The sequence below is a fragment of the Phialemonium atrogriseum genome, assembly GCF_030411735.1.
Source record: "Phialemonium atrogriseum strain 8032-3 unplaced genomic scaffold QBC33scaffold_21, whole genome shotgun sequence".
Taxonomy (NCBI): Eukaryota; Fungi; Ascomycota; class Sordariomycetes; order Cephalothecales; family Cephalothecaceae; genus Phialemonium; species Phialemonium atrogriseum.
The window spans coordinates 395,799-417,673 of NW_026848158.1; the positions used below are offsets into that span (position 1 = coordinate 395,799).

The 21,875-nt window shown below is 56.3% G+C and overlaps 10 protein-coding genes across 10 annotated transcripts; 5 read left to right on the forward strand and 5 right to left on the reverse strand.

Moving 5' to 3' along the window:
* Window positions 1–144: 144 nt before the first annotated feature.
* QBC33DRAFT_572024 (Non-specific phospholipase C6) lies at window positions 145–2,417 on the forward strand. Its single transcript, XM_060430640.1, has 6 exons — window positions 145–772; window positions 828–934; window positions 992–1,064; window positions 1,127–1,447; window positions 1,505–1,577; window positions 1,652–2,417. Exons 1-6 carry the CDS (start codon window positions 549–551, stop codon window positions 2,246–2,248), a joined length of 1,395 nt encoding a protein of 464 aa, XP_060281259.1. The 5' UTR covers window positions 145–548; the 3' UTR covers window positions 2,249–2,417.
* On the reverse strand, window positions 2,293–4,504 carry QBC33DRAFT_545598 (ADC synthase). Its single transcript, XM_060428575.1, has 4 exons — window positions 4,394–4,504; window positions 4,189–4,337; window positions 4,033–4,115; window positions 2,293–3,976 (listed from the first exon to the last, which is right to left on the reverse strand). Exons 1-4 carry the CDS (start codon window positions 4,409–4,411, stop codon window positions 2,508–2,510), a joined length of 1,719 nt encoding a protein of 572 aa, XP_060281260.1. The 5' UTR covers window positions 4,412–4,504; the 3' UTR covers window positions 2,293–2,507.
* Window positions 4,505–4,720: 216 nt separating this feature from the next.
* Window positions 4,721–5,736, reverse strand: QBC33DRAFT_545600 (uncharacterized protein). The gene has a single exon (XM_060428576.1). It carries the CDS (start codon window positions 5,730–5,732, stop codon window positions 4,968–4,970), a length of 765 nt encoding a protein of 254 aa, XP_060281261.1. The 5' UTR covers window positions 5,733–5,736; the 3' UTR covers window positions 4,721–4,967.
* Window positions 5,737–9,049: 3,313 nt separating this feature from the next.
* On the forward strand, window positions 9,050–10,037 carry QBC33DRAFT_593975 (uncharacterized protein; the record flags this gene model as incomplete). The annotated part of the gene is made up of 2 exons (XM_060431767.1): window positions 9,050–9,154; window positions 9,239–10,037. The coding sequence occupies exons 1-2, from the start codon at window positions 9,090–9,092 to the stop codon at window positions 10,035–10,037; spliced, it is 864 nt and encodes a 287-aa protein (XP_060281262.1). The 5' UTR covers window positions 9,050–9,089.
* QBC33DRAFT_545602 (putative Formyltetrahydrofolate deformylase) lies at window positions 10,024–10,979 on the reverse strand. The gene has a single exon (XM_060428577.1). The coding sequence runs from the start codon at window positions 10,912–10,914 to the stop codon at window positions 10,336–10,338; it is 579 nt and encodes a 192-aa protein (XP_060281263.1). The 5' UTR covers window positions 10,915–10,979; the 3' UTR covers window positions 10,024–10,335.
* A 1,405-nt stretch (window positions 10,980–12,384) lies between these two features.
* QBC33DRAFT_593977 (uncharacterized protein) lies at window positions 12,385–13,249 on the forward strand (the record flags this gene model as incomplete). Its single annotated transcript, XM_060431768.1, has 4 exons — window positions 12,385–12,411; window positions 12,542–12,550; window positions 12,648–12,767; window positions 12,846–13,249. 4 exons carry the CDS (start codon window positions 12,385–12,387, stop codon window positions 13,116–13,118), a joined length of 429 nt encoding a protein of 142 aa, XP_060281264.1. The 3' UTR covers window positions 13,119–13,249.
* A 432-nt stretch (window positions 13,250–13,681) lies between these two features.
* Window positions 13,682–14,833, forward strand: QBC33DRAFT_572028 (uncharacterized protein; the record flags this gene model as incomplete). Its single annotated transcript, XM_060430641.1, has 4 exons — window positions 13,682–13,868; window positions 13,929–14,191; window positions 14,266–14,640; window positions 14,738–14,833. The coding sequence occupies 4 exons, from the start codon at window positions 13,682–13,684 to the stop codon at window positions 14,753–14,755; spliced, it is 843 nt and encodes a 280-aa protein (XP_060281265.1). The 3' UTR covers window positions 14,756–14,833.
* Window positions 14,834–16,424: 1,591 nt separating this feature from the next.
* QBC33DRAFT_572029 (uncharacterized protein) lies at window positions 16,425–17,305 on the reverse strand. The gene is made up of 3 exons (XM_060430642.1): window positions 17,118–17,305; window positions 16,717–17,034; window positions 16,425–16,497 (listed from the first exon to the last, which is right to left on the reverse strand). Exons 1-3 carry the CDS (start codon window positions 17,222–17,224, stop codon window positions 16,473–16,475), a joined length of 450 nt encoding a protein of 149 aa, XP_060281266.1. The 5' UTR covers window positions 17,225–17,305; the 3' UTR covers window positions 16,425–16,472.
* Window positions 17,306–17,811: 506 nt separating this feature from the next.
* On the forward strand, window positions 17,812–19,607 carry QBC33DRAFT_612742 (uncharacterized protein; the record flags this gene model as incomplete). Its single annotated transcript, XM_060432508.1, has 5 exons — window positions 17,812–18,184; window positions 18,232–18,962; window positions 19,024–19,097; window positions 19,127–19,316; window positions 19,384–19,607. The coding sequence occupies 4 exons, from the start codon at window positions 17,812–17,814 to the stop codon at window positions 19,302–19,304; spliced, it is 1,356 nt and encodes a 451-aa protein (XP_060281267.1). The 3' UTR covers window positions 19,305–19,316; window positions 19,384–19,607.
* Window positions 19,608–19,717: 110 nt separating this feature from the next.
* Window positions 19,718–21,650, reverse strand: QBC33DRAFT_456309 (putative GMC oxidoreductase; the record flags this gene model as incomplete). The annotated part of the gene is made up of 3 exons (XM_060424804.1): window positions 19,718–19,929; window positions 19,996–20,615; window positions 20,692–21,650. The coding sequence occupies 3 exons, from the start codon at window positions 21,648–21,650 to the stop codon at window positions 19,718–19,720; spliced, it is 1,791 nt and encodes a 596-aa protein (XP_060281268.1).
* Between the last annotated feature and the right edge of the window lie 225 nt (window positions 21,651–21,875).

Genomic DNA, 21,875 nt, shown 5'->3' on the forward strand with positions numbered 1-21,875 from the left:
GTCGCGGTGCTTCCCCAAGTTGCCGCCCAGCCACTGAAAAGCCAAGACCAAGCCCATGTGCAACGGTGTACCTGTGTACCTGGAGCTCTCCACTTTAGATGTCCTCCCAGTCTTGACGCAATCGCTATTTACAACTTTTCTCCTGCCTAATTCAAGTTCGACCTGCAGCAACTACCCTGGGAACTGCCCACGAATTCAACGGCATTTATTCCATGAATCCCGACACCGACAGCAACCCTTGCAGTGTCTCATGTGGCTAACTCCCAATGCAACTCTCAACCTTGGAGTTGGCCCCAAAGTCCGACACGTGCACTAATGTGTTGACGAGAGATGGAATATGGACGGTCAACTGGCAAGCTTGAGCCAATCCAGTCACCGTTAACGGCGTACCACTGGGAATCACGTCGTTCGGCCTTTTGTTCTCCTCTGGTTCCATACTTAAGCTGTGCTTCATATCTCCCAACAGGTGATTGCAGCAACAGTTTGGTGGAACTCCGTTTTTAAGAGTATCTGGCTGCTGCCTGGATTTGCCTCCCGCTCTGCTCACCATGGTTGTATGCAATGTCTTAGTCGTTGCCGCCCTTGCCAGGCTGGCTCTTGCCGTTCCCAGCGCAAGCAACATCGAGTACCATGGCTTGGACTCCTGGAAAGACAAAATCAAGAACGTCGTCGTCCTTGTTGAGGAAAACCGGTCGTTCGACACTTTCTGTGGGGGCCTGGACTACAGCCCCGAGATCGACGGGCTCCTTCATCACAATTACTGCAACTCCATGTGAGTCTGGCCCGGCGTCTCGATGTATGCGGGCTCGGCTTACGCGGAAACAAAGGAATGCCTCTGATCCGAACGAGGCGGCCGATGTTTGCGCTGGACCTTTGGCTGCCGACGTGGCCAAGGATGACCCAAATCACAGCATCAGCGGTGTGAACATGCAAAGTAAGACCAGAACGGACTGAAATGCCAGCCGAGGGATGTAGCTGATCGCGGTCACAGTCTTCAGTACCTGGCATCCAGATGAGGATCTCGTTAACGCTGCGCCTCCATGGAAATACGAGAACATGCGGGGGTCAGGGCTAATTACCTCTACCCCTGAATAAAACTGCTCCTCTAACACAAACTCCCCCATAGATTCGTAACCGAACAGTCCATCTCGTACAAAACCGAAGACAAGGCCCGGGCCGCCGAGGCCATCAACTACTACAAGCCGGATCAGATCCCGGTTTTCTCCACCATGGCCGAGAACTTCGTGCTGTTCGACCGCTGGTTCTGCGCCGTCCCGGGGCCGACCAACCCGAACCGGGCCTACATCACGTCCGGGACGAGCCACGGCCACGGCAAGAACGACGCCGACTTTGGGAACTTTGCCCTGCCCCAGAAGAGCATCTTTGAGCAGCTGAGCGAGAAGGGCATCTCGTGGATCAACTACCAGAACAGCACCACGGGACCGGGGTAAGTGATGCGTGTCTGTACTCCGGGTTCGAGGTGCTGAGCTGACCCCCGAAAAAGTAAGGGGTTCAACCCCGACGCCGCCTTCTACAAGTGGACCCTCGACAGCGGAGCGAACCTGACCAACATCAAGGTACTCTTTCCGACCCCAGCACCAACCCCAGCCCAGCCCAGTAGCGAGACATGGAGACTAACACAACCCCCCAGCCCCTCCAGCAATTCTACCAAGACGCCGCAGCAGGCACCCTCCCCTCATTCACCTACATCAACCCCGAATGCTGCTCCTACCAATCCTACCACCCCCCCTCGCCCATCTCCTCAGGCGAGACCTTCATCAAGGGCATCTACGAGTCCCTGCGCGCCTCCCCGCAGTGGTCCTCGACGCTCTTCATCCTGACCTTCGACGAGCACGGCGGCTTCGGCGACCACGTGCCGCCGCCCGTCGGCGTCCCCGGCGGCGGCGACGGGCTCGCCTACACCGAGAAGGCCGCCGACGGCCTGCCCGTGACCTTCGCCTTCAACCGCCTGGGGCCGCGCGTGCCGACGCTGCTGGTGTCGCCGTGGGTCGGGAAGGGGGTGGTGGAGAAGGCGGGGCGGAATAATGGGGGGGAGTACACGCATACTAGCATTCTTGGGTTTGTGAGTGAGTTGTGGGGGCTCGAGAAGCTGACGCCGCGGGTTGAGTGGAGTGCTACGTTTGAGCATCTGATTCTGGATAAGCCCAGGGATGATGATGATTTGCCTAGGGTTCTACCGGATCCTAATAACCCGAAGTGCAGGAGGAGGAAGCGAGGGGGGAGCTAGTGGGTGACCCAACTTTCTGCTCTATGCGCAGGAGCTGAGGCCTTGCTCACTGGCAGAAATTAGAGAGGCGCGCTTTCACTCAACTCAACACAAATATCTAGAGTTTCTCTCCCATGATTCTTTTCGTTCAAGCTAAAGCTCGATGATCTAGTCATCTACCTAGCCTAAGCCCCCTTCGCATGAGATCTCCAACCTGCAGCCCCTGCCAATTGCGTGGTCACCCGACGCGCCTGCAAACCCGCATAGACTCGTCTCCTGTCTAGGCCGTGGTCGTCACAGAATCGCCCTTCTTCCTCTCCTCCTCGATGATCTCCGCGACCGACTTCGACGCGACGCCGCCGCCGAAATGCCTCTCGGCCACCTCGATGCACCGCAGGTTGGCGGCCAGCTTGTTCATCGTCTCGAGCCACTCCTCCGTCTTCTCGCTGTCGTACACGATCCCACCGCCGGCCTGCATGAAGACGGTGCGGTCCTTGACGAGCATGGTGCGGATCGCGATGCACGTGTCCATGGGCCCCTCGTCGGCGAACACGGCGGGGAGCCCCTCCTTCTCACCCCCCTCGTCCGTCCGCACCACGTCGTACCCGAACCACCCCGCCGCGCCGGCGTACACGCCCCTCTTCTCCCCCTCGAGGTCGTAGATCAGCTCCATGGCGCGCACCTTGGGCGCGCCCGATACCGTCCCGGCCGGGAAGATGGACCGCAGCGCGTCCCAGCGCGTGCACTCGGGCCGCAGGACGCCCGACACCTCCGAGGTGAGGTGCTGCACGTGCGAGAAGCGGTCGATGCGCATGAGGCGGTCGACGCGCACCGTGAACGGGTGGCACACCTTGTTGACGTCGTTGCGCGCCAGGTCCACCAGCATGACGTGCTCGGCCCGGTCCTTGGTCGACCGCAGCAGCTGGCCCGCGAGCTCGTCGTCCTCGGCGGAGTTGCGGCCCCGCGGCACCGTGCCCGCGATGGCGTGGTTGACGATGCGGGGGCGCGACCGCGCCTCCGCCGCCGTGTAGCCGAACCGCGAGTCGTCCGCCGGGAGCGGGGCGTAGCCGTCCGTCTTCATCAGGCACTCGGGCGAGGCGCCTACCAGGCAGAAGTCGGCGCACGACAGGTAGAACAGGTAGGGGGACGGGTTCAGCGTCCGGAGGGTCCGGTAGATGTTGAAGGGGTGGAGGTCCGTGCTGCGGGAAAAGCGCTGCGACGGCACCGCCTGGATGATGTCGCCTTTGATGATGTGTTCCTTGAGTTTCGTCACGAATGACTCATATCCCTGCCGGCCGACGTTGGACGAATATTCTCCCGCCTGGCCGGGCTCCTCCGATTGTTTCGGAAGCGGCGTTTCAGGCTGTTGGATTAGTGTCAGGGTGTCCCGTAGTGTTGCACAAGCCTCGTCATACGCGGGCTGCAGATCTTCGGAGTCGCTTTCTGGGAGTCTCATGTGCGTTACTATGGTCACGGTGGAATAGAAGTGGTCGAGTGCCACCACGGTGTCGTAGAGCATGAACAGCGCCTCCGGGATATGAAGGTTGTCCCTCAGCGGGCGATCCGTTTTCGGCTCAAAGTACTTGACGCAGTCGTACGAGACATAGCCAACGGCCCCACCGGACAGCCTCGGGAGCCTGAGGGAGGGGATGTCAACTACCCGATCCTGGGAGAGCTCGGCCTGGAGGGCGGCGAGTGGATCGCCGACGTTGTCATATCCGGGCCCAGTTCGTAAGACTTTCCTCGGGTCTGGGAGAATTAGATCCTCAATCTCCTTCACGAGGCTAAGATGTCACGAAGCTTACTAGCTCCAATAAAGCTGTATCGCCCTACAGTCTCGGAACTCCCAGTGGCGCTCTCGAGAAGAAAGGAGTACTCAGCCGTCGATCTGCGGAAAATGTCAGCCATACAGTCGGTCAAACATGAGCTTTTGAAACTCATGGGTCCTTCGTCACGCTTACCCTGACGAGAGTTTGAGATAAATAGCACATGGCGTGAGCAGATCCGCCGGCGTTTGAATGCTGACGGGCAGTAACGTTGGAGGTTTTGATGCTCCACGTGTCTTCTGGAAGATCTGGCGGGCCTCGTTGAGGGCCGGCCGAATATCGAGCTTATCCTCTCATCAGCAAAGTCATTGACGAATCTTGGGTATCGGATCAACCAAACCTGTGTTGAGTCATGCATGATTAAAGGTATGAGGAGGAGTGATTTTAGGGAGGGCCCGAGAGCTGCTCCAGCTTTTTTGTCCTTGTCGTTGGCCCGCTAGGTCGAATTCGGCCTACGGACCCTCGTTTTTTCCATCTTTTTGTGAACGGGCATGAGTCACCTGAATCTTAGTCATATAGCCTCCACTCCGACCCGCTTTTTGGCACCCTTGACACCTGTCCACCCAAAAGTATCGACACTGAGTGTAGGCAACGTATCCTCATTTGGGCTATATATTGAAGCGTACTAAATAGGAAAGAAAGTAAGGAATCCCTAGCAAGGGATCGTCAAGTACCCCAGATTCCATGCTCCTTCAGGTCTTCCTTGGTTATACAAGAAGACCCCCTTTTACTGCCAAAAGTAGGCTTAACTACATTGGTTTTGGGTCGGTGATCACGTGAGTATCCATGGATACTTCATCCCACCCATAATTGTAGAGATAATCAAACCTAAATCCCAATTGAGGCCAGCTAAATGTTTGCCGCTATCACAGTTGCCACCCTGCTGCCGCTTCCACCACTCATGAGCTAGGGTCCTATCCCTTCTGACGCCGCGTTGTGGCGGGACGCCCCTTCTTGGTCGATTTCCGAGGCGTGGTGGTTCCCCTGGGCGGCGATGAACCGGCGCCGGCGTTGGCGGCCTGCCGCAGGCGCTCGCTCCTCCTTTGGGTCACTACAGGGGCGACCTCCTGTGGTGGTGGCGTCGGCGCCGTCTCGGCAACAGCCGGCCCCGGAGAAGACGATTGTTGTTGTTTCTGGGCACCAGGCGGAGACTTGGGGTGCTTCGGTCGTCGTAGTCGAGCGCCGGATCCGGATCCGGGCCCCTTGTGCGGTTTGGACACTCTAGATGGGCGGACCGGGCCCAGAGCGCCGTGCGCCGCTCGTGGAGCCTGTTCATGTCCTGGAGACGACCCTCTTCTGGTCCGCCGCGGACTGGGCGGAGAGGAGCTCGGTCCCCGTCTGCTCCCGGTGAGGCGGTGGCCTGGTACGGAAGAGTGGTCGCCATCATCATCCAGTGGTTCTGTAGGATCTAGGACGGCTAGTTGTTGTTGTTGTTGTTCCTCCTCCTGAGACCTGTTCGGATCACGGGGGGCCGGGCCATTCGACTCGGCTGCAGGAGGTAGGCCAAATATCGAAATGTAGGGTTGTTCTTCCTGCGCTCCATGTATAGTGCCGTCGGGTGTGTTCGCTTGCGTAGGGACAGCATCGTCGCCCATCTCTTGGCGGAGGAAATCGTTGAGAGGCTGCTCGTGCTTCCACGACATTCCAGGCAGGATCCCCCATCTCTTGTTCCAAATCATTCTCTCTATCCAAATCTTCTTGACCACCTCATATGCCGTCGTGTTAATGTCTGGAGGATCTGTTAGCAGTTGTGACGGTGGCATCTTCAGCGCCCGGCTCTGCCCAAGCTTGTCCAGAGGACTTAATTTCGTCCTGGACCCGCCCGCGTCCGATCGACACCTGGAACAGGAACTGATGGTATGGGCGCGAGGCCTCGCGTTGGTGCTGCTCTGCAAGCCAGCTCTCGTCACTCTTCGGTAGTCTGGGTTTCGGGGGGGGGGGTGGGGGGTCGAAAAGGCAAGGCCGAGGCTCGTCTTCCGCCTGCGGTTCGGTTGTGTCTGGTCCTCATGCTTTCACTTCTCCCAAACTCGTAGGAACGAACCCCATTCCTCCCTCCAGATGCCCTGGTCGACCCAGCACTGCTTCACGATCTTTCTTGCCCAGTCTATGTCTATTTTGCTGTGTAAACCGCCTCCCATTTCCCTTCTTTCACGGGCTTGTTCCTCTAGTTCTGACGTCCGCGCCTCGAATTGGTAGAAGGGACTTGATACCTTATGCTCCTTTCTCAAGTCCCATTCTCGCCGTTCGCGGCGCTGCTCTTCGTCGCCAGGCTGATTAGGCCTTTGGGATCGGGTGAAATCGAGTGAAGGGCCACCTCTGTACGGTGGCGATGCTTCGTCGAATCGTCCTAGCTCAAGGTCGAATTGCTGAGGATTTTCGACAAGTGCCGCCAGAGTTCCCGCCTGGACCTGGATCAGCCACTCGCATCGAATAGTATTGGCCATGGAGAAGAAGAACGCTGCATTCAATAAAAGGCGTCGAAGCAGGTTCTGTCGGACAAGATGACGAGCTTGAGAGTTGTGTTTTGACGCTGTGGTTTTATTTGTGTCTTCTCTGGGAATTCTTATCCGTGACGAACTTGTATATTGTGTCGGCCAAAGGATGCAAGCAACCAGACCTCTTTGATTCCTTTTATCTTGCACCAACGAGTGCGCGGTGGGGTACCTGTTGGGGCCGTTCGGTGGTCGAGAAAAAGGATTGGCCACAAGCAACCGCCTCAAGAGTCCGTTGGCGCCTTCTCGTTGCTTTTAATGGCAAGGCTAAGTAAGGTGAAAAAGAACCCAATTTGTGGCTAAGACTTAGCTTGGAATACCAGCCGTTTTCAGAGAGTTAGCTAGCGGTTTTCCATATGGTACGTCGAGACTCCTTGTTGTCCCAGATCCCAGTATCCTTCCATCAACCAATCTTCCGAAAGAAAGCAATCCGTTTGTGGATCGCTGGTGTGGAAGAGGTTGTTCAGACCCGCCCCATAGCTCTGGGCCCGAAACCTCTAAATGGTCCATCTCTAAGACGTCGCTGAACATGTACAATGAGTGGATATCAAAGCTCTTAATTCCTTTATCGATGGCTTATTGTTTCCGGACACCCAATGTCATCTTCTACAAAACTTTCACGGGGCAGCCACGTTCCCAGTCTAGCGTCGGGCCAGAATAGAGGAAATTGGGAGCAGACGGCAGTGTCGAATATTGACGGGGGTCGGATGTCGGGAGTCGGAAGTCGGCGGTCCACTCGGAGACTTTCTCTGGTTGAAGCCAGAGTGTTGCAAAGCCCAGAGAATAACCAGCATTCCCTGCTATTGACGGCAACGAGGGCCAAGACTTCCACGGTATGTGACAATAGAGAGTAAATCTAAGAAGGGCATAAACCATCCTTTTGGTCCATTCTTCCGCACCCCAGTAGGAGTGTACGGTGATTTGATCCCCTGATGGGCCTATAATTAAAATCAAGCACTGATGGCATCAAACACGTTAAAGAGCGTCGATATAGTTGATGGATGTATGTATGTCTGACTAATATAATTTGTTCGTCTGTAGGTCCACCCTGGCACATCGAGGAATAGAGTGACGGAATGTCTCGAGAAGCAAGCTGGACTGTGGCTTGTTGTTCCAAGCCACAGTCAAGGGAAATTGTTGGGGCAAACCCATCAATTGGGGGTCTCAGGGACTACATAGCATCGGTATTTATTGCAATGGAAAGATAAGGTCGAAGGAGGGTGGATGGGTATTTAGGCTATTAATTAATGCACCTAGAGACGGGAGGAGAGGCTCACTCGCATTGAGGAACGTGTCTTAATCTCGGCCGACATCGGTAGGACACAATCGTTCGTCTCTTCGGTTGGGCATCGGGAATCGGCGCTTCCCATTTCTGTCTCATCCTCCTATGTCCATGGTATTTTTATTGTATTTTCATAATTTTCTTCTTTCCTCTTGCCTCTCTCTCTCTCCTTTTCCACTTTCTCCCCGCAGTCAACAATTTTCAGGCTAAGCAGGTATCAGAGCTCTTGCTTTTAAGGCCTCACCTTAATTGAAGATCTTATGGAATCCTCGGCTGTAACCTCAAGCCACGCGTTGCCAAATGGATCGACTAATAACTGGCCATTCTCCGACACCCGATCTGGTTAACCACACGGCAGTCGGGCAGGGGGGAGTCGGGCAGGGGAAGTCGGGCCTGCTGAAAGGGTGCGCATACTTTGACCAACCGGGATAAATGCAATCTACTTGCGGATGTCGGTTAAGCTTGAATAGGACCAATCTGCCCTGTTCCCCCCCCCGATACACTTTCCCATACTATTATTCTCTGGCTCTCGCTCGAACCTAGCGATCCCATTAGCCAAATCCCCCAACAGCTCCCAGCTCCGACAGCCAGATATGGGCAATGTTGGAGACGTGCAGTGTAATAGCCAATGGAAAGTTGCGAGAGCCCGATGTAAACCATTTCTTGTCTCAGGCTGATTAGAAGAAAGAGAACAAAACAAGGTCAAGACAATGTCGGGCATATAAAACGATATAATTACTAGTGCGGCTATGATAGTGGATGGGAAGCTATGTCGATCCACAGGACCCCGAGTCCTAGATAGATTGTCCCGACTCCCGTCTCAATTGCCGTTTATCGTCTTCTCCCCCGCGTCGGCGCATGATGGGGCTCTGTAAGTGCTCTGTAAGTGCTATGTGTAGGTTGTACAAACTCGTCTCATGGTGGTGGTGGCGCCAAGCCTATTCGTAGACGAGGCAATATCGTCGACGGGCATGCCTCAATCAACACGCGTCATCCCCTAACTCACCTTAAGTTCATGGTTATCTATCCCGCATTCTACCAGGTTGCCGGACTGCCGCCCTCCTTCATGCTGTCCCCATATTGTAAACTACTTATGAGCTCGCCTTCCCCGGGTTTCGTCCTTGCGCGCTTGAATTAGGGTGTGCATGTACATTTCACACCTTTGCCTGGCTGTGAAAGGAAACAGAAAAAAGGGGTCTTTCTGACAACCCCAACTCGTCCACAACAGACCTCCGACCGCCGTTAGCAGAAACTTGCACACCATGGGCCAATCAGCGTCAATGCCAGGTCCCGAGGGGACAAAATTCAGGGTCATCGGAGCCGGGATGTGAGTTTTTTTTTTTTTTTTGGGGGGGGTCCAGCACCACCTCTCATCGGCCACGACTTATAAACTGACCACGACTCGACATAGGTGTCGAACGGGCACCAAGACCCTGAACGAGGCCCTGACCATCCTGCTCGGCGGGCCTGTCCACGACGCGGGCATCCAGTCGCTCGGCGGCACGTTCAAGCAGGTGAACCAGTGGCTGAACATCATGAAGTACGCGCCGAAGGCCAAGACGTTCGCGCAGAAGAAGTACGTCGAGTACCTGCTGGCGGACGTGCTGGACGGGTACGTGGCGACGGTGGACTGCCCGGCGGCGACGCTGACGCCGGAGCTGATGGCGCTGTACCCCGACGCCATCGTCATCGCCACGACGCGCGACGTGGACTCGTGGTGGAAGAGCATGAGCTACGTCAACGACATGATGGCCAACTGGTACATCCCCTTCGTCATCATGTGGATCCCCAAGGTCGGCGTCTACGGCCGCTGGAGGGAGCTCTTCCGCCACGTCGCCCTGTGGCGCTACGGCGTCGAGCGCGTCGACAAGGGCATGCTGAAGCTGCACGAGGACCACCTCAGGGCCGTCGTGCCGCCCGAGAAGCTGTTCTGGTACAACGTCTCCGAGGGCTGGGAGCCGCTGTGCAAGATCCTCAACGTGCCCGTCCCGGACCGGCCCTTCCCCCACAACAACTCCAAGGCCTCCGCCGGCCAGACCTATAAGGATCTCATTTCCGCCGGCATCTTCTGCTGGGCCGTGGTCCTCGCCTTCGTCTGGCTGTTCGTCGGTATCTTCTGGGGGAGGCTGCCGTACGGCACGCAGCTCCACGCCGTGCTGAGATCGACTGCTGGCCAAAGCATCGCGAACCCGAACGCCACTAGGGGTTGAAAGAGAAGAGTAGAGACGAAACGAGAGAGGGGGAGTGTATGTGCAATGGAATTTAGAGCTGAATTTCCCAAGTTTACCCATTCTCCTTTTTCTTCTTCTTCTCAATTTTCTCCTTTTTTCGATTCCTGTATTTGCATCCCATGACGGGATTAGGAGGTTTTGAGCATTTACAGTGCCTCAGAGCACAATAGTAAACTAGTGACTATTACACGTATATATATATTTTCACCTGGCCTGCCATGCCCTGCCATGTCCTGCCCTTCCTTCTCTATCTGAGCCCTGAGCCCTGCGCCCATGATCAGTTGAACACGACCGTCTTCGCATTGTTCAGGAACACCCTCCGCTCGGCATACCACCTCACGGCAGCGGCCAAGACTTGGCACTCGACGTTAGAGCCCTCGTCGGTCAGCTCCTTGGGGCTCAAGCTGTGGTCGACGCGGGAGACCCTCTGCTCGATGATGGGGCCTTCGTCGAGGTCGGCGGTGACGAAGTGGGCGGTGGCACCGATGATCTTGACTCCCCTGTCGTAGGCCTGGTGGTAGGGGCGGGCACCCTTGAAGCTGGGCAGGAAGCTGTGGTGGATGTTGATGATGCGGCCGCTCATGGCCTGGCACAGCGTCGGGCTGAGCACCTGCATGTAGCGGGCCAGCACGACGAGCTCGACGTCATGCTCGCGCACCAGCTCCAGCACACGCGCCTCCTGCTCGGCCTTGGTGTCGGCCGTGACGGGCAGGTGCGCGAACGCGATGCCGTACGACGCCGCCAGGTCGGCAAAGTCCGGGTGGTTCGACACGATGACGGGGACCTCGACGCGCAGCTGGCCCGAGCGCGCCCGGTACAGCAGGTCGTTGAGACAGTGCCCGATCTTGGACACCATGATCAGCACGCGCGTCTTGCGCGCCGCCGGCCGGATGTCGTACGTCGTCGCGTACTCGGCCGCCAGGGCGTCGAACGGCGCCCGCAGGTGCGCCGTCGCCTCCGGGCCGGGCCCCGACGCCGGGCCGAAGTGCACGCGCATGAAGAACTTCTCCGACTGCGGGTCGCTGAACTGCTGCAGGTCCTGGATGTTGAGGTTGTGGGCCGCGAAGATGCCCGTCACCGCGTGCACGATGCCCGGCTTGTCCGGGCACGACAGCGTCAGGATGTGGTCGTTGTTGGGCGCCATCTCGACAGGGGTTTTTCGGTGCGGGGGCGATCACAGCTGGTTCTGGTTGGAGGGAACACTGGCGGGGGAGTCACAACCTGATGATGGCCGTTGTGCGGTGGACAAAATTGACGGGTTTCGGAGTGGATCGGCGTTTGATGTGTCACAATGGCGTGGAGGGCACGTGCAGAGCCCCGTAAACGGAGTCAGGGCTTCCGCGATGACTGAGATAATCGACTTCGGCCATGACTCGGCATTCTAGTTATGTTAGTGTCGGGATTCTAATTTTTCTCTTTCTGTACGCCTCCCCAACCTCCAATCCGGACCGGAACCCAATTGATAGAGTCTTTTGCGCCGATATATCTTGGGAGGCCTGAATTCACTTTAACTATGGATTAGTATCTCCGCTCGTGCACTGTCGCTGGCATTCCGGGCAGGGACTAGGCATGGGAGTCGTTGATATGCTTTATACATCCACGTCGCGTTGCGCAGACTTGTCCGCAGACCAGGCAGATTGATACCCGGGCAGGTGGTCTGCCAAATGATGCAAAAAGTCCCATACATTCTCGAACTGTCACGTTGGGCAGCCGCCATTTAATATTATCGCCAATCAAGGCAGTGAGGCGAAGCGCCTATACGTAGTTCACTTCGAGTGGAAATGCCATGTCCTAGACATTGTCCTAAACGCACTGAGCGCCGGAGACTCGAATTTCTAGGAAGTTAGGAGTGGATGGCGCGGGCGTATTTGCCAGGACGTGAAACCGATGTTGATGGGACTTCTTCTGGTGCATAGGGCGAGGACTTCGGCATTGATACGAATTGGGCTGTGGTCGAGCGTGTGATTGGGTGTGTGATCGATATCACGGACAGTGATAGGACGTCAGGGATGTACACTTGTCTTGGCTCTGATTCGAAGGGGTTCGCCTCAGTGAGTTAATGGCACACGAGGTAGAGGAAGTCTTGGCGGTTGTCGGGTGTGTAGATTTGTTTTCCCTCCTTTTCTGATTTCGCAAATTGGATATCCTTATCCGTCATTTCAAACAAACTCCAAAACGGATGTCTTCCCTAAAACATACTTTCTGTGGCTGATTGAGACAGCTCAATCGATGGCGATGGGACCCTTCAACGATTTCTAACAATGCCCTACGAACTCCTCTTCGCTAATGACAAAACGACGAGTCTCACTCAGCCAACAGTGTAGCCATGTTTGATTCTCTCTTTCCCGGGCAGGTGCGTCGCCCTGTGCCAGCTGGTAATGGGTGGCAATGGATGGCAGCAGCCGCATCCGAAACATCGAACCACCCTCGAGAAAGACACAAAAAGCCTCCACCTGCGTAACTAACTACCTACCTCACCTTAGGTATACAGAGTATGACCGCCCCCATTCCTTGTTTCTCTTTTACGAATGCACTAACCGGGATGGGTAGCGTCACTGTCGCGCTGCTGCTATGCTAGGTCGTCTTCAGTCCTGGCTCGGACAACCGCCGCCCGCCCCGCTCCCGTCGACAGTCACGATCACCGGCGTCAGGTTCCCCGCCGATGGGTCCAAGCCACACACGCTACCTCTCACAACAACAACCGATGGGGTAAAAGATAATGGCGACGCTCCTTGGGGGCATATCCCCGATATGCGGGACTTTTGGAAGACGCCCCAGGGATGGTAGTGGCGAGACTTTGAGACCTTCCGGCTGCAAAACCAGCCGCTGAGTAGCTGTAACGGTTTATATGTCCTCTTCTACTCGTTTGACTCCGAGTCGTTGCCTATCCATAGCAACTTTCCCGAGGCCATTTTCGAAAGGCAGCGAACCTTTGCCGGCGACACCTTCGTCGTCAAGCTTCAGGGCAATGAGATCGGGGAAGATCTGGGAGAGGATGGCTGGGCAGTCTGGGTTGACGTGCCGTCGGACATCTTGAGCCTGCCAATCATGAAAATGTGACGGTCCATGCATGCCATTCCCCGCCCCCCTCTCCCTGTAAGGAGAAGGCTCTGCCGGAGGAGGCAGGGCAGTTTTGGAGGCCCAATACTGCCCCACCAGGTTGAACTGCCCACAACATTGACTGATTGACTATCTTAGTACTGCTGTCCCTGTCAGAGGTCTGTGACCCGTGCATGAAACATCTGCTATCAAAAGTCGGTCCTTGGCTCACGCCTTACCCTCAGATGGACCGATGAGCCACCATGGTCGTGCTTGCTCGCGAGTATTATAACCATCCCGAAAACCTCCTTTCTCTCCTGCGCCGTCTGTCCTTCCGCCACTCTCCTCAAGATGCATATATTGCCCCCATCGAAAGCAATGACGACCGCCGGTGCATCATTTCCACAGTGCGCAGCCTTCCCCGTAGAGATACGCCGACCCACCTGGGCTTTTGCCCACCAAGAGCTCCTTGGCCATTGCATCGACCTACGTGATGAGGATGCGATAACCGCCATGGTCCGAGGTATATTCCTGGTACAGCACTATAATTTGTAATCTTGATTTGGCGCGTCGCGATTCACGCTATGGAGACAATTTACCGGCCGATTGCCTGCTTCATGTTGCAACTCTCGCAGTCCGACTTCCCCCACATTGGCAGCTTGTCCCGGACATCACAGAAGGGCGACTCTAAGTGCGCGGCTACGATCCATGCGCGGCCCATGACATGGAAGGCGCATGAGACCCTTAATGTTGGCAGAGTTGATGTATTCTGTAAGTGAGGAGGCTATAGGAGATTCTTCCCGGGCGCTCTGTCCTGACAATCCCTCCCAGGTTCCCCGACGACAACATTCTCGTCAACAATGGACTATTTCGCCCACGTCGCAAGCAATGACTGGCGGCATCTCTGTGAGCAGTTGAATTCGGTTGACAATGAGAAGGATGCGAGGGAAAAGTACCTCTCCTGGAGTGTCCTAGACGTTTTGATTCCCCGTTTTGTTCCGAGGTACGACAAAGGGCCATTCAAACTCATCTGCGATGACGTCGGCCCAGCCAATATGATCGTCAATAGCGCAGAAGACCTCAAGATCGTTGCGGTAATCGACTGGGAATGGTCTTATGCCGGCCCCTCCAGCTGTTTTGGTCCCCTCCCCGGTGGCTTATAATGCAGACGCCCAATACCTGGAGCGAATCCGACGAGAGGCTCACAAAATACAACCGATATCTGGACATCTACTTGCAGATCTTGGAAGAAGAGGAGAACGCGTACGGGGACGACGTACCCACTGAAGACAGACCATCGGCTCTGATGCGGCAGTGCAAAACAGACGGCCGGATGTGGCTTCACCACATCGTGTGGGAAGGCTTCAATGGTCCAACCCACGTCCCATTCGAGCAGCTTCGAGTCGCGGTACCTGATTTTGACAAACTCCTGGCTGCGGTCCCGAAGGAAAAGGTTGATGCCTTTGTTGAAACAAAGATGCAGGACCTGGCAAAATATAGGACGAAGCTGGCCGAGAAGAAGGCTGGCCGAGAAGACGGCATGGTACGACGGATTGAAAAGCGAGAAATAGAGTGGGCTGGACTTCCAAATTGCAACTTCTCTCGAGATGTTCTAGCAACCAGCATGAGCTGACGCGCAGACCGACATGCTCCAATAGCCTTGACTCTCCATGAAGTCTTCCGCGGAGGACAATACGGCAATGACATGGGCTGGGCTGGAATCACCATGATGCAAGGAACATCATGTGTCGGCATCACCACCACCGACACCACCACCACATCCCCAACATCTCCGGATAGCCACTCTTCTCCAATTTACCAAAACGAGCTCGCCGCCTTGGCTCTTCTGCTAGCCCAGCAGCTTCCCCGACGCGTAGACAAACCCACCCACCATCATCCCTGCACAGTACGTTCTTTGCCCAAACTCCCCTCGTTTGCCCCAATACATCCATGGATCACGTATGGCTTAACCACACACCTCCAAGGCCTCCTTGTCAAGTTGACGCACACACACGCCCGCGTCCTCGAAGCGGCCGTCCCCAACCCCCGCAAGCCGCGCATGGCCGTCTGCCTGCTCGGGCACATCCACCACCCCGACGGAAACAGGTGGCGCCGTGTACTGGCGTGGTGTCTTTTCACCGAGGGGAAATGTGTCGCGGGCGTCTCTCGAGGTCCCTTAGCCGAATGCGGGGCTTCTGGGACATGAAGAGGCGCTTCGTGACGCGGGCGCGAAGTGGATGGAACCCGAAAAGGAAAAGGAGAAGGATATCGGTCGACGGTCACAGAAGCTGTGCCGGTGATACTACTGCCGGGTGCCGCCTAGCGCTCCGTTATGGTAAGACCGGTTCCCTCAGCAACGGGATACCGCGGAGGCGAAGCATTGTCACAAGACGGGGGATCCGCATCACTTGCGTCACAGGTGGCTCCGTTGTCGTCGGGGAGGAGCTCAACCATCGATGCATGGTGAGTGAGTATATATCTAAGTCCTGGAGACATGATGGGAGAGGGAACTTGATAGGCCGGCTACGCAGTGGAGCACACTCCTTTGATCAGGGGAAGGGGCACAATATGATACGGTGGTGGCACCTAGGTGAAAGCATGTGTCAAACACGCTAGTCACCAAAGCAACGATGGAATAACCTTCATACAGCTTTCTAGATCCTGCAGAACGGGGTGAGAGAACGATCGAGGGGCGAGGAAGACAGGCAATTACCAGCGGCCCGACTCTCCGCACTCGTAATCTAGGGCGGCCTCTGCCTCACAGTGCCTCTCCAGGCAACCGCTATCTAACATCTCGTCTTTATCTTGGGAAAGCGGCAGACATGTAAATTGGCAGGCCCTCAGGGGTGGATGATACGGCGTGGCTGACAGCTCGTATCTTCCCTCGACCCCGCTCCTATCCCTCTCAAATGAAAGTCCGTTTCCCCCCCTGTGCATCTTCATATCGGCGTCGAATGAGAACGGGATGGTGCCTTGCGCCAAGTCTGCGGGAGAAGCCTTAATTACCGACTCCATGGTATGTGCCTGTGACGTCGTCTCGCATGCCCTGGGAATTGGGCCATGCAGGTCGCTGGGAATGGGACGGTTGAAAATAGACGGGTGGGTTATTTTAAGAACTTTTTTTATTCATCTAGTGCCCCTTCGAAAAAAGAAAAACCAACATCCGATGATCAGCCAGGGGATAGATCTGACCGTAGATGATGCAGAACAGACAGGCGGTGAAGGATGACGGAAGAAGTGTAAATTGAGAAGACTAGCGATAAGAAGTGGTGGTAATATATACAAATGTGCCTGAATCGAAAAGGGAGGGGGGTATATAGGTAAGCTGTCCAAGGTGGCATCTCTCAATTATGCCGAAATACAGCACGCACCCGGCTAACAGGCTCCATCGCAGAAGGACCTGGAATTCCAAAGTTAATAAAAACAAGGAAAAGAGACCCGGTGACGAGCAATAAGATCGGACGAAAAAAGAAAAAGGAAGGGGGGGGGGGGGGGGGGGGCAAACACAAACCACCCCGCGCAGCCCACCCACGACGCCCCACGTAGTGAAAGATGCACCAACCCACCCTGGAACATACACACACCGCCCCCCCCCCCCCCCCCCCCCCCGAATACGTACCACCCCGCGTTGAACGTGCCCCATGGAGCACCGTTGGTCAACATGTTCCAAGCCCCGATGGAGAAGTCCACATCCCCGAAGCCGCAGCTCGCACAGGTGTCGGCGACGGTGACGACGACTGAGTTTCCCGCGCCGCCGATGACGGCCTCGTTGCTGCCGTAGTTGGTCACCCTGACCCGCTGGCCGCACCACTGGGACTTGTACTGGTACTGCATAAAGTCGTTGCTGAGGGCCATGATCAGGTCCGACTCGGCGTGCACGACGCCGCAGGAGCCGGCGATGCCAGATTGCAGGTAGATGGTTGCCTTGCCTTGGTAGCTGCCAGTTGGGTGGGGGGGGGGGGAGATGATGATGGTTAGACTAGAGTTTTTGGTAGGCCAATGGATGGGCTGGCGACTTACACCGCGCCTCGTTCTGTGAGGGGGCCGTGTGCCTGGGTCTGGTTTGCTGGGAGACCAGCAGCGAGGCTGGCTGCAAGAGCAAGGATGACCACATGGCGGGCAAACATGTTGAGTGTCTTTCTGGGAAGGAGGTCCTGAGGTTGGAACAAAATAGCTGATAGAACTATGTTTCGTTTCCAAAAGACCTGCAGACACCGGGATCTAATATTCTCAAGCCTACCCTGTTTTTGGGGACGGGTATCAAGGCCTCGTATACTTGTCTCTTTAGCCCATCCAATGACATAACGCTAGTTTCCGTTCGCCCTTTGAGCCAGGGCTGAGCAGTAGCTGGATTTGAATATATTCCGTGGGGGGTGTGGGGTGTCGCCGGTGATGAGATAATACGGACGAAAGTACGGCTGGTCAGCTCCCAGGTCTTGGGTTCAGCAGCCAAGGACCGGCAGGGCAACCGTGATATCAACCCGTTGGACCCCTAACGACCACCGTAGCCAAGCCCTTTAAAATACGAGAATATATGTAAACACGAAATGGAGAGGGCGAGTGCAGAAGCGAAGCCAGAAATATCAATGCTCTCATTGGCTCTGCTTACTATGCTGGATAGGTAGTCGATTTATCGATAATAAAATTATCGAAACTACCCATCCTCTCCTCCCTTGGCACCCACAATCATAGCATCTACTCTCACTCAACCAACATGTACGAAGGTCGGTCAAAATTCGACAATCTCGTCTGGGACAAAAACGAAGATGCCCAAGAAGGGGTGTACAAAAGCTATTTTTCATTTGCCACAATCCACAAGCTAGAGGCCCTCGCCACGAAAATGCTTGGGAAGAAGGTGACCTACTTGCGCCCGATGCACAAAGGCAGCTTCAATTTTCTCTATAGGATGAAGGTTGAGGGACTGGACGGATACGTCATGTTTCGACTGCTCTGGGCCCACTCGCACCAGTTTCCCGACGAGAAGACCCTCCAAGAGACGGCAACTGCACGCATGGTCATGAGAGAGACCAAAATCGCCACCGCCGAAGTGCTCTGCTACGGGCTGAGCAGGAATGCCAATATGGGCTGTTCACCATCATGAGCTACATTGAAAACTCTGGCGCCATGACCGAAGCGCTGGCGGTGCCTGGCGAGACAAAGCCCACCGAAGGGATACAGTTGGATCCCGCTGTTCCCGAGGGGAGGCTTGAGGGGTACTTCCATGGCGTTGCAGTCCTGATGCTGCAGCTATTTGAGCCTCAATTTCCCCGCATTGGGAGCCTGGATGAGGACGAGCACGGCTCCATCTCAGTGGGGAGACGGCCGATCACCATGAACATGAACAGTGGGGCCCGGCTTGCAAACATCCCACGCGCCGTCTATCCCTCCCAAGATAAGACGTACGGGACTGCCGATGAGTGGTACACAGAGCTGGCACGGATTCACATGGCGCAACTTGTCTTTCAGCACAATGACCTTGTGCTGTCGGTAGACGACTGCCGCAACAGGTATGTGGCACGCCAGCTCTTCCACCGGCTTGCCAAGAGCGGCCTGCTATCGACTTTCGGCTTTGCAGATGATTCTTGGTCTGCCCAGTCCAAGACCCGAGTCTCGGCATGCCCAGCTCCTAGCACGTCGGGATCTTTTAGGCTTTGGTGTGATGACTGGGGGACAAGCAATATCCTCTTGAACGATGCAGATGAGGTGACTGCCATTATCGACTGGGAGTTTGCCTATATCGCACCTACGCAATTTATTCTCGACCCTCCGCTGTGGTTGTTGCTGGATGACCCAGAGATGTGGAAAGGTGGCATCGATGCGTGGGCTCAGTGTTACGATGCATGCCTCCCAATCTGGCTCCGGGGGGTGGAGAGGGCTGAGAAAGGCCCGATCATTGGCGAGACTCTGCTCTCTACGTACATGCGAGAGAGTTGGGAGACGCCGGTTCTGGCTCGACTATGCCGCGAGGAAGAGCTGGGCCTTCGACACCATCTACTGGAAGTTCTTGGATGAGGGTTCTTTGGCAAGAGGGAAGGAGAGGTTGCTACGGAGGACCTCTGGAAGACAAGAGTAAATCTGCTGGACCATGACCAAGTGGCTGCAATGGAGCCATTTGTAGAGATGAAATTGGAGGAGCCTAAAGAGCGAATCATGGTCCAGTGGACTGACGAACAGGTCAAAGAGCGCATGGCTAAGGTGCTATTTTAGGAGGTTCTCCTCGTAAGTCGCACTGACTCCCCATCCCGATCTATGAAGGCTTTGCAAACACTGCTGAATTGAGGTTCAGTACTGGTGCGGCTCCCTTGACTGCGCCGCTGGCACACCATCGGCACACCCTTGAAGCGGCACCAGCACACAGACACCGACGAAGACGGAAATTTTGCAGAGTCAGGATTAGCATCAGGAATTAAACTGTTTCCGATCGTCCTGTTCACTCGATACGGCACAGAGAGAAGCACGTTGGATGGAGGGGTCGTAACTACTTCAAAAGGGCATTCATTGTAGTGTAGCTTAAATTACTAAAGATTATTTAGGTATTTTTGCGGTTGAAATGAACCCAGCCCACAATGCAATTCTACGCCGTGGCTATCACTTCGACTCATCCTAGGTAGGACACCGCATCACCACGAAGTCCGCTTGATGATCTCCGCGGCACGCTCCGCCACGGCATACAGCGTGGCAGTCAAATGTCCGCTGATCTGCGTGGGGAGGACGGAGGCATCGACGACTCGCACGTTGGCCGTCCCATAGACTCTCAGCTCCGGATCCACCACTCCGCCGAGCTCCCTGGACATCATAGACGCGGTGCCTAGGACGTGGGAATTCGCATTGACTGTAATGACAAAGGTGATCAGCTAAGGACCTAGGAAGAGTACCGAAAATGAAAATGAAAACTCACGAGTCTCCCGCACGTATGACTCCCACTGCTCATCAGTCGCGTCATCCGGCAAGACATCGGGGCCGGGGATGATGGGCGCGACCACGGCATCCCTGAGCGTCTCGGAGCGCCAGTACTGCTGCGCCATCTTCGCCGTGGCGACCGTGGCCGCGAGGTCGAAGTCGGCGAGGAAGAAGCGCGGGTCGATGACGGGCTCGTCGATGGCGTCGGCCGACCCGAGGTGCACGCTCCCGCGGGAGAAGGGCAGGAGGATCCAGAAGTTGGACGCCAGCAGCTGCGGCACGACCGCCGTCAGGATCTCGGCGGCCGTCACGTTGTGCACAAAGATCAGGTCGTGCTGGATCCGCAGCAGCTTCTCGAGCGCAGTGGCGTTGACCGCCCCGGGGCCTGACGCATCCGCGGCGGCCTGCGCCCACTTCGGCAGGCTGGCCCGCGTTAATGCCTCGACCGTGCCAATGTCGCTACCGAAGAGGTCGGCTGCGGTGACGAAGGTGTGGTATGCGCTTGGCGACGGCTCCATGTCGCCCGAGTATCCAAGGAGGTGATTTGGCTGCTCGATCAGGTTCTCTCCCACACCTGGGAGGTTGATCTTGGTCTCTATCCCGAGTGACTCGAGGATCCTAGTTTGGAAGGCAGATGGTTAGGTGATCTGTGCCTGTATTTTGATTTTTGTAGGGCGAGGGCAAGATCTCAAACCTAGGATTCCCGACTCCCGAGCCCTCGAGTACGAGCGGCGTCCTCACCGCTCCGGCAGAAACAACCACCTCTCTCCTAGCTTTAAGAACCCTCGCCTCCCCACCCTCAGTCACAAACTCAACCCCATTGGCGACCAAAGGGCTGCCACACGACGACGTCCGCCCCCTCTTCCCCCCCTCCGCCCACGTGATCCTCTTCGCTGTGCCCCTCACGATCTTCAGGTTGCTCCGCCCCTCGACAGGGAGGTAGTACGCACGCGACGAGTCCCAGCGCAGGCCCAGCTCAGCATCCAGCGTCTGCGGGCCCATGGAGTAACCCCTCACGTCCCCGCCATTCAGGTCCGGGTTATGCGGTAGCTCCAGGCCCGGCACGCCATCAGCCCATGCCGCCAGCACCGCCGGCGCCGACGACCCGTTGCGCAGGGCCGGCACGTACCCCGTTTTCACGTGCCCGGCGGTCCCGTGGTAGCGCGCCTCGTAGGTGGCGCCCGCGTCGAGTTGCGTCTGGCTGGGCGCGGTGTAGTTCTCCGACTTCTTGTAGTAGGGCAGCAGGGCGGCCCAGTTCCAGCCGGGGTTGCCGAGGTGCTCCCACGCGTCGAACTGGGCGGCGTCGCCGCGGATGTACGTCATGCCGTTGATGGTGCTGGTCCCGCCCCACGCCTTGCCCTGGTGCAGGTCGATGGCCCGGTCGCCGGCCCCGGGCTGCTTCGTCGTCGCGTATTGCCAGTCAATCGGGGTGTTAAAGGCTTGTTGAAAGTTGTTTGGGTCTGTGACATTGGGGTTGTTGCGCTGGTCGGTGCCCGGCTCGATGACGGCGACCGTCACGGAGGGATCTTCCGACAGCCGGTTTGCGACCACCAGGCCGCTTGTCCCGGCGCCCACGATGATGTAGTCGAAGGACTCCGTCAACGCCCCGGTGGCGCCATACGAGAGGAGAATGACAAGCGCGAGTGCCCTCATTGTTGTTATTGCGGCACGTCGTTCTGGCTCGGCGCTCAACCGAGTATCCAGAGGGGGCAGGAGAAGGAGGCATTGCCAGGTTTATACGCATGCCCGAAGCCATAGAAAAGGACCGATACCCCAGCCCATGCCATCCCAGCCCTCTGCGGCGCACATTTTCTAGATTTAGAAATGGAAGGATTCGCTTGCATTGCAGCTACCCATTGTAGCAATGAGCAGCCATTC